Genomic DNA, 9,946 nt, shown 5'->3' with positions numbered 1-9,946 from the left:
AAGTGGTTCCTTTGAAATTATAATCTCTACGCTGTACTGACTAAATTTTTACGTGTTACATGTCAAAAAAATTGAGGAAGAAGAGAGAAAAAAAGAAAATAAGAAAATGTCATCAATTTGATAATAGATGGCATTTTTTTATGAAGTGTAAGGTATATCTGTGCCTGAACAAGGACAGAAACTGTTTTTGTGCCTACCACGAAGTGAAATAAATGGCTGTAAAAACTTCATTGTAAAAAAAAAGGGGAAAAAACAAAGAAGTAAACTTCCTAGAGTGTTCTAAACTTGTTTAAAGTTATGGGCAAAACTGTCTTTTGTTTCTTAATTTAACATTGTTGTGAGCAAAATGTTACCAAAACAGCCCAGTGTATCAGATTTGATACAAAAAATATATCATAAACAAAGTGATGCGGCAAAAATATATATATATATTTTTTTGGATTGTATTTAAAAGGCCCAATAAACATGTCACTTCTAGAAAATGTGAATTTTCTGACCATTTTTAAAGGGTTAGGCTTTAAAGGGCATGGCTTAGAATTTCCACTTTCAGAATCATCACATAAATGGATAAAATAGTATCCCTGCTTCTTAAAAAAGGAGACTAACTTCAGAGTTTGTCAACAGACAATTGAAAGGAGAAGGAGTTTTGATTTATGATATGTTGGATATACACACAGACTTAGGTAAAATATCGTCAGCCTTCACCTTTTAGCAGTGGGAAAAAAATTAGAACTTTTGGCAAAAAGCTGTGGCAGCATGTGAACATAAAGTATGCTGCAAAAGTCTGCAGAGCATCATTTGAGTGGGGGATTTAGTTAATCAGCCAGATTTTCAATATAGCAGATAGACATCACACTGTTGCCATATGTCAAATGCAGCATAGATAAAACCTAGGATTTATTTCCACACGAGCGGTCAAGCTTGTCCATATAATAGATGGTGAAATGTTACAGTTTAYGCTGGCAAAGATGTGTCTCTGTTAAGATGCATCAGAGATGTGCTCCTACTCCCCCGACACTCAAGATAAAGGTTGTGGCCTGCAATCCCACAACCTTAACTTACACTAACGTTTTAACATAAAGCACTGGACTGGCTGAAATATTTGATTAAAAGCATGAGAAAAGAAAATATCTCTGAATATTTTTGTATTGAGAAGAAAATTAATATATGAGAGTTTTGCTCAGTTTTTCATCGCTTTGCACTGACATGACTGCACGTCTGTGAAGATGATTACCTTCTTGGTGAGGGTGAGTTTGTAGCCTTGACCCAGCTTGTCTTTCAAGTAGAAGGGTGATCCACAGCATTTTAATCCTCCTCGTTCCAGGAAAGCAATGCGGTCGCTCAGTACTTCAGCCTCATCCAGGTGGTGGGTGGACATGATAATGGTGCGATCTGAAAAAAACACAGATGAAAAGGTGCCTCATTTACTCACACATAACTTTTTTTTTTACCAATAACTGTAATAATTGCAACAATAAATGTGTCATTTGTCATTTCGTGCCAGGCATTTAGAGTAACAAGGTTTTCAATTGGACAACCTTTCCTTTAAACAAAACTGTTATGTGCTACAGTGGTTTTAAATCACTCCGTTTTTCAAATTTTCTCTGAATTATGACGGAACGATAATGTCAGACTAAATTATTCATGACTTATAGCCACCAGCTATGAAAGTCTTCAAATATAAACATAAAATACAAATCCATAAAACACGAAATGAGAGTCAAAGACAAATGAGTCAAATCAAATCACAGAACTACATAAACAATGGGATAACAGGTGGCAGACTATAAAGTTAGGTAATTGCAGGGCTTTAGAAGCAATCAACTGATGATTAAACTGGACAGCAAAACAAAGTAGCTAAAGTAATTCAGCAATGACAGATACTTTTATCCCCTCTGAATTTTATATTTTTCAGAAAAAATAAAGAAAGATGATGTGAGGATGTTGATAAGAAACAGTGTAAAAATAATCACTAAAAATACAAAAATACACCTAAAGCAACAACGAATAAATAACAATTAAAAAAAATAATTATGTCCAAATTTAATGTACTGCAATGCAAAAATGATAGAACTGTTGACTTTTTAAACCTTTAAAAGCAATTTATAYTCAGGGTTTGAAGTTGATTACAGTTGYGTATACTGTATATAAGTGTATGAGCTTACACCTGGAAAGCAAACACATAGGGTTGACCTACATGGAATAAGAGTGAGGAAGAAAATGTATTTGCTTTATGTTGTTTTTTTTATTTCAGAAAAACGTGCAAATGTGTTTTAGCCAAACAAATCAAAGATTGAGCTAGTTTTTCCCAGCAACAGGATCATGATTATTGACATACAGTATTTTCAGGAGATGGAACAACTGCAAACCCTGGCTATGAGGAAGCAGTGCATCGAGGATGATCTGTTGCTACATCAGCTGAGCAGGTTGTTGCTTATTTACTTATAAATTATGTATCAAATGTCAGAGGAACTGAAAATCAGATTTATCTGAAAGCCGATAATGAAGAAGAAATAGAAACTTAATCCAAAATCYATGTTATCTTGGGTTTAACATTATTTTACTCCTAAAATGTCAGCACTGATTAGTAGAAATAAAAGTTGTAATGTTAGCTAAATGGTCTACAATTTAGAAAACCAATTGAGTAAGCACTTCTTAAAAACTCACTTTTCTTGTGCTGGATAACAATGTCCCAGATGCTGCGCCTGGAGCACGGATCCACTCCTGTGGTGGGTTCATCCAGAACCACCAAGCGTGAGCCCCCTATGAAGGCGATGGAGATTGACAGCTTGCGCTTCATGCCCCCCGACAAGGTGCCGACCCGCTTGTGTCTGTGGGCGTACATGCCCGTCTCCTCCAGGATCCTGGCAGGGGAGTCAAAGAAAAAGCGTTTAGCATGGGGCTCGTGTGAACAATTTCCACTGCATTACAGCWGCGCCGCTGAGCTGTACTTCGATCAGTTCCATTAGTTACCCAGCAAGGGTTTTTGAATACCACAAGAGAGAAACAACTTCCCGCCTTCAGGTTCAGGCTTATTACAGCTCCTCTTGTAAAATGGAAACCCTCCGGGAAGAGGCTCATGATGCAAMGCAGCTTAAGATGCAACGGAATGAAAAATGACTTTTATGCAAGAAGCTGCAAAGGATCTACAACAAATCAACTATTATATTTTTTTTATGAAAAACAGGAAAAACAAACATATTATTGCAAAAATATTCCAGAGATGACAATCATGTCTGTGGAAGTAAAGGATGTATTTTCCAGATCATAAAATGCTGAAGTGAGAGTAATAACATTTTCTGACTCTCACAAATCAGTGGTTAAAGTCATGAAATATGGTTGACTAACACCACTGATTTTGATTTGATACTTTCATATTTTTTCCTAACTACTTGCATTTATTGAGAACTGACTACTTGCGCAACTCATTTTATTCACAGACCATGACAGAAGCTAATCAGAGGGCTGTGTTGAACAAAATCTCTAAAAAAATAAATAAAATGCAGTCTGCAAAATAATCCTTTATTAGAATTAAAGTGTTGCCAACACGTCATGTATAAGCACTCACATAATCTTTAGGACATTTCCTTTGATCACCCACATTACCCTCTGTGCTCTGGCTGACTCTTTACTTACGTGCGGACTTGTTCGTGCAGCTCTCTGCGTGACCACTGTGGGGCTTTGATCTGGCCGTACAGCAGCAAGTGCTCCTTGGTGGTCATGTGGTCAAAGAGGACGTCGTACTGCATGCAGACGCCGAGCTCTTTACGGACTTTGTCGGTGTTTAATTGCATGTCTTTGCCGTACACCTCTATGGAGCCTGATGTCGGGGCAAAAAGGCCAGTCAGGAGAGACCTACAAATGGAGCATGTGTTTAAAATTAGAACATTATTCAAATATAAAGCGAAGATAAAGGAAATACTAGGTTATGTTATCGAATCGTTTACTTATATCTGCAATCTATCATTTTCAACTGGAATATTTCCCGACAACATGAAAATAGCCAAAGTAATCCCTCTCTACAAGAGTGGTGAGAAACATATGGTTACAAACTATAGACCAATACCATTGTTACCACAGTTTTCCAAAATTTTGGAAAAGTTGTTTGTCATCAGATTAGATCAGTTTATTGATACACAAAATATTTTAAGTAAAAATCAATATGGTTTTAGAGCTAATAAATCTACATCAATGGCTCTCATGGACCTAATTGAACACATAACAGCTGTTGATCAAAAACAATACTGTGTCAGTGTTTTTGTTGATTTGAAAAAAAGCATTTGATACCATTGACCACAGTATCCTTCTGGAGAAATTAAACAAATATGGCATAGAAGTTGTAGTACTACAGTAGTACAAGTTATTTGACTAATAGGAAACAGTTTGTAAAAATTAATGGTGTAAGATCTGAACTTTGCAATATTTTATGTGGGGTTCCACAGGGTTCTATATTGGGACCAAAGTTGTTTCTCCTATATATTAATGACTTCGTAAATGTATCAGGGTTGTTTAAATGTTTTATTTGCAAACAACACCACATTTTTTTTTGCTTGGGTAAAAACACAGAACAGACGCTGGAAGTAATGGAAATGGAATTTGTAAAAGTACAAAGTTGGTTTAAACATAATAAATTATCATTAAATTTGGATAAAACAAATTACATGATATTTAGTAATAGAAAGAAAACAACTGATGTTTCATTTAGAGTAGAGGGTGTTGAGATCTGTAGAGTAAATGAGGTGAAGTTTTTGGGAGTCATCATTGATGAAAACCTGACATGGAGACCTCATATAAATTACTTAAGAACAAAAATGGCAAAATGTATTGCAGTATTGTACAAAGTTATGGAGTTATTTAATGATAAAGCACTATTTACACTATATAATGCAATTAATTAATTAATAATTGAATTGATCTCTTGTTTGGTCCCAATCATTTTCTATGGTATAAAATCTATATTTTCAGTGGTTTTTAATCTGATTCTGCTGCAGCACTCATTACATGTTCCCCTGGATAAGAGCGTCAGCAAAATGAGTCCCATTTAAAATGTAAATGTGAGTGCTCCTGTTGATGAAGACCCATCAGACTAATCTCCATCASGGTGCATTTGCTGTGCCAGATTTGAACAAAACAATCTCTCTGTCAGCACCAGACCACTGAAATGATTAAAGCGATGTGCAAATCTAATCTTTAAAAAGCTTGCATACAGCATTTAATAGTTGCGGTGGGTTTATCTTGAGACTTGCCAATATTTCTTAAAGAATAGAAGGAAAGAAAAATGTTGCAGAACGCACATGGTGGTGGTCTTTCCGGCTCCGTTGTGGCCCAGCAGTGAGGTGACGTGGCCCTCATAGAAGGACACGTTAAGGTTTTGAATGGCTGCTTGATCGCCGTACATCTTGGTGAGGCCGTGGAGKGCAACACCCACAGGGAACTCTGAAAAATCTTCACCAGCACTGTAGGAGAGAGTTCCCTTTTCTGATAAAACATGGAGAATGAGGATAAGTGTAAAATATAAGGTAAAAAAAAAATTAGGCTTGTTTTTTTTTCTATGCAATGTTTTTGTTTTCATTTTGTACCTTTTCCTTTGCCTTCAGAGAAGACCGGCTGATTATTCTGCATGACGTTGGAAAAGAAGAGTCCTTTGCCTTCAGTTTTTGTTGAACCTTTACAACTGAAGAGCTCAGTCCAGAAGGAGAGTTGGAAGGGGAAGTACCACGGTGCAGGGATGCCATATTTCCCTGATGGGTTCAAATAAAAAAAGTGATGCAACTTTCCATATACAACACTCACCTATATTGTCATGACAAAGCAGATCTAAACAGGTTGCATGACTTTAAAAAGAAWCTTAGATATTTAAGAGAAATGCAACAAGAAACGGGTACTGGAKACTAACTGCATGAACAGAGAAATGAGAGTTCATAGTTTACCTGGGAAAACCATGCGRATGTAAGCCCCGATGATGAAGTACATGACGGAGTCGATGAGTATGAGCCAGCACAACCAGCCAAAGGAGGCTGTGTCTCCAGCGATGGGAGAGATGTACGAGTTGCTCCAATGAATTCCTGAGAGTTAAGAAAGGTGAACACTTCAATTTGCTGCATGACACGCCAGGAAAATTCTATTTAAATGGCCACATGCTCGTACCTTCTCCTTGAGACTCGTAGCGAGTAATGTACTGACAGGCRTAGCTGAAACAAGTTGGCGAAAACAGACCCTGTCGGCAAAGGTTAGAAAAACTTTAAAGACAAATCACCAAAAACTAAAAAATGCTGAAGTGAGAGCACATTCATCATCTGACTCATCCCAAACATATTATGGTTTTTATGTGTGCAATGACCTTTTTTATATAAATATGGGATGTTTGACCTCCACATAATCATCAGACAGCATGRAGCATAAAAAAATCAAATAGGAACAACATTAAACAAATGAGTTTATCCTTTGCTTGTAACAAAGTGTCCAAAAATGAAATTGTTGTTTATTACGATGTTAATGTAAAGAACATTTTTTTGAGATTGGCCTATTTTCTTTACTTGTTTTGAACTAGTTTGATGCTGAAGCTGTTTTCCAAGAAGAAATGTCAAAGTTGCCTTTTTATTTTGCGTAATTTCAGAGTAATTTTCCAGAGCAAATTGCATTATTTGGTATTTTAATGATTCCACAGAGCACATGCTTGTTTAATATACGTGACTAATGGTTACGCATACTCACCAGAACACTCTTCACGGTAAAGGTTAAATTGCTTTCCAGGGCCATGACGATGATGAAAGGGAAGAAGCAGAGGACGTAGAGGAGGCTTCCGCTCAGTCCGGCGATGTAGGTCTTATCAAATAAGGCGCTGACCAGGTAACTGAAGGCCAGGATGCTCAGACCGTAGTTGCAGAGGAACAGGAAAAGGAGGAAACCATCGCTTTGGGGCAGGATGTTCCCATAACTCAGAACCATTGTGAGGATGAAAATGCTCATCAACAGATAGGCAGCACACTCCAGGAACCAGGCAAAAAAGTGACTGAGAGGGTTGACTCCCATCATTTTCATATACTGTGAGTGGAAACAAGAGGGCGGCTTAAGTCATAACACTAGAGTTATTTTGCTAAAAAAAAGTGTTTATGAATGAGTACAACACAAAGAATAAGAAAATGTTACTTTGTTTTGCTTTTAAAAATGCAAACATATGTATTACATCTCATGCAAGCAGAATTTGTGAAAATACAAAACTGGTTTAAACTCAATAAATTATCATTAAATTTGGACAAAACTAATTATATGATATTTACAAAGAGACAAAGAACTGTTGACATTCCATTCAGAGTTTGTGGTGTAGAGATTAGTAGAGTCACTGAGGTGAGGTTTTTGGGTGTAATTATTGACGAGAAACTGACATGGAAACCTCATATTAATTATTTAAGAATAAAACTAGCAAAATCTATTGCATTGCTTTACAAAGTAAGGGACTTGTTCATTTATAAAGCTCTGTATGTGTTATATAACACATTAATTGTTCCACACTTGGTCTATTGTGTTGAGGTATGGGGAAAAGCATGTAAGACACATCCTGTTTTTATTTTCAAAAAAGGGCTATAAGAGTCATCACCCGAAAAAATTATATTTATCCCTCTAATATATTATTTTGTAAACTGAAATTAATGAAATTCTATGATTTGATTGATTGTAATATTTCGTTAGTTATGTATAAAGCACACCGAAATGCATTACCTTTAAATGTTCAGATAAATTTTACAAAGAGAGAAAGCTGTTATAATCTTAAGGGAATWGAGATGTTCATGAAACCTAAATTCAAAACATGTTTGAAAGAACGATGCACCTCAATTCAAGGAGTGAAACTGTGGAATAATTTAGAAGACAATGTTAAAAGTGCCACATCAATATGCATGTTTAAGAGAATGATAAAGACTAGACTGTTAAAAAAATATGAAATTATTTAGTTTGAAGACATTCACTTTGTTGTTCTTGAAAGTTTCAATGTCTTGTTGTGTTTTGTTTTGTTAACTGAAGATCCTTATAGTTTGAATCTATATTTGAGAAAAAAGGGGCAGATATAAGATTTTATCTTCTCTCTACCACCTTTCATTTCATTTTATTTGTATTTTATTTTTTATTGTACATAGAATTTTGTTTTATGAAATGAATAAAGTTTAATAATAATAATAATAATAATAATAATAATAAGTTCAATTAGAAATCAATTATAAAGATTAATTAAAAATGAAAGACAAAAAAACGTTTGACAGTTTGAGCAAACGTTACCTCATGCAGCCTCAGCTCCCTTTCATACACCAGTTTCTTCACAAAATCAGCCACAAACAACACCCATGGTATCATCAGCATGAGAGGGAAGACAAAAGACATGGCCTCCAGGAACCTGAGGAAGGCAGAGATGCCAAATAATCAAATTCCTGGGAAACCTGACATTCCAGCAGATAAAAGGGCCCATCATTCAGTCAGTGGCTTGACAAAGTTGGATAAAGCTTGGGTATTTTTTTCCAAAATAAATCCATCTGTCTCCATTTTATTTCTTTTTTAAACAATGACACCAGCAACCTGATAAGTGGGATTCTAGTGTTTGTTGCATATATTGACATTTCACAGTTATTGTGACAGAATTTGTGTTGTTGAGTTATACATTGGAATAAAGAAAAGGGCCAGCTTGAGGCAGAGACCCTGTTGGTGATTCTAAAATAATAAAATGGCACTCGAAGGCATGCAAACTTGAACATCCCGTTCAAAAATGATTTATTGAAAACAATCTTGCATGTCAATAAACATGAGACTGTCAAACTCGTTTTAGACTGGAAGTCTTCAACAAGGAATGGTGCACTCCACTGAGGGTGTTTTAAGGCCTGAGAGATATTTAAGTGTGTAATCAGTATGTGCACGGGTTTTCAAAAATGAATGTGCATTTAAAGTGAAAAATCATGCACATAATGCATTGCTAATTACAAACAGACAGGTTCCTGTGAATGACTACTTATTTTCATTCCCAAGTGGCAAATGAATAATGAAGGAGCATACATTATTCCACATCAATGCCAGTTTCCCTTCTGATACTGTGTGTCCTTTCATGTTTCTGTGCAAGCATGCTTTCGGGGACTGACTGTGCGTGTGAGCGTCCTTGAATTTGAGAAACTCACTCGTCTCGCAGGAAGCACGGATACGGGAAGGGCTGCGTCTGCACAGCCACATCTGTGACTTTCTTCCCAATCTGGGTTTCAATGATGGCCCGGTCGATGTTTTCTTGCAGGTAGATAAATCCCCGGTTGTAGCGCATCGTCAGCCTGGCCGAGATGTGCGTGTCCTTGATGAAATAYGAGGTTCGCACTTTGTCTGTTCGCATGACATTGTCCATGTGCATACGGATGGTGTAGCTGACTTTGGGAGGCAGAGAAGATGCTGAGGACGGAGAGGATCTAGCCTTCCTTGAAGAGTCTTCAGAAAGCTTGAAAATGACACCTTAAGGAGCACAAAATCACAGTGTTTTATTTATCACCCTCAAGCCTGTTGCCCTTCACATTTCTTTACAGTTTAAGCATTTATAGGCTACAGTTTATCTGTGGCCGTTGCAGTTTACACATTGGATTAACAAAATGCACAGGGTCTGTGTGACCGACGGAWTTTTTACTCACTTGCATAGAGTTCACGGTTTTTGGCGAGCTCCTGGGCCGCACGGTCCGTCTCCTCGATGGAGGCGTAGCCACGATAACGGTCAAAYTTGATGCAGGAGGAGAGCGTTGTCATCAGCGTGGACAGGGTGGTGATCTGATCAAGAATCTGTTTGTTCTTGTCTAGCATCAGTGACATGTTAGCTGCAAAGGGAAACGTGTTTACAAAGTGAGCACATAGAAAACAATAAAATAGATATACAATGCTGTACAAATACAACACTCCCAGGCAATCCAAAGGTTTAAGTGGCTGAGATTTATAT

At 36.8% G+C, this 9,946-nt stretch overlaps 1 protein-coding gene across 1 annotated transcript in view; it reads right to left on the bottom strand.

The window, feature by feature from the left end:
* Window positions 1–9,946, bottom strand: part of abca12 (ATP-binding cassette, sub-family A (ABC1), member 12) — a gene marked incomplete in the record, with an annotated part of 71,474 nt that overhangs the window by 25,353 nt on the left and 36,175 nt on the right. The window contains 11 exon segments of the mRNA XM_014022341.1: window positions 1,235–1,392; window positions 2,668–2,864; window positions 3,637–3,855; window positions 5,295–5,478; window positions 5,580–5,741; window positions 5,931–6,065; window positions 6,148–6,217; window positions 6,715–7,044; window positions 8,272–8,386; window positions 9,156–9,474; window positions 9,648–9,827. Coding sequence (XP_013877795.1) covers window positions 1,235–1,392; window positions 2,668–2,864; window positions 3,637–3,855; window positions 5,295–5,478; window positions 5,580–5,741; window positions 5,931–6,065; window positions 6,148–6,217; window positions 6,715–7,044; window positions 8,272–8,386; window positions 9,156–9,474; window positions 9,648–9,827 — 2,069 coding nt within the window.

This window comes from Austrofundulus limnaeus, unplaced genomic scaffold (genome assembly GCF_001266775.1).
Source record: "Austrofundulus limnaeus strain Quisiro unplaced genomic scaffold, Austrofundulus_limnaeus-1.0 Scaffold325, whole genome shotgun sequence".
Lineage (NCBI taxonomy): Eukaryota > Metazoa > Chordata > Actinopteri > Cyprinodontiformes > Rivulidae > Austrofundulus > Austrofundulus limnaeus.
The sequence above is the reverse complement of the archived record's forward strand: the minus strand, read 5'-3'. Positions and strand labels throughout refer to the sequence as shown.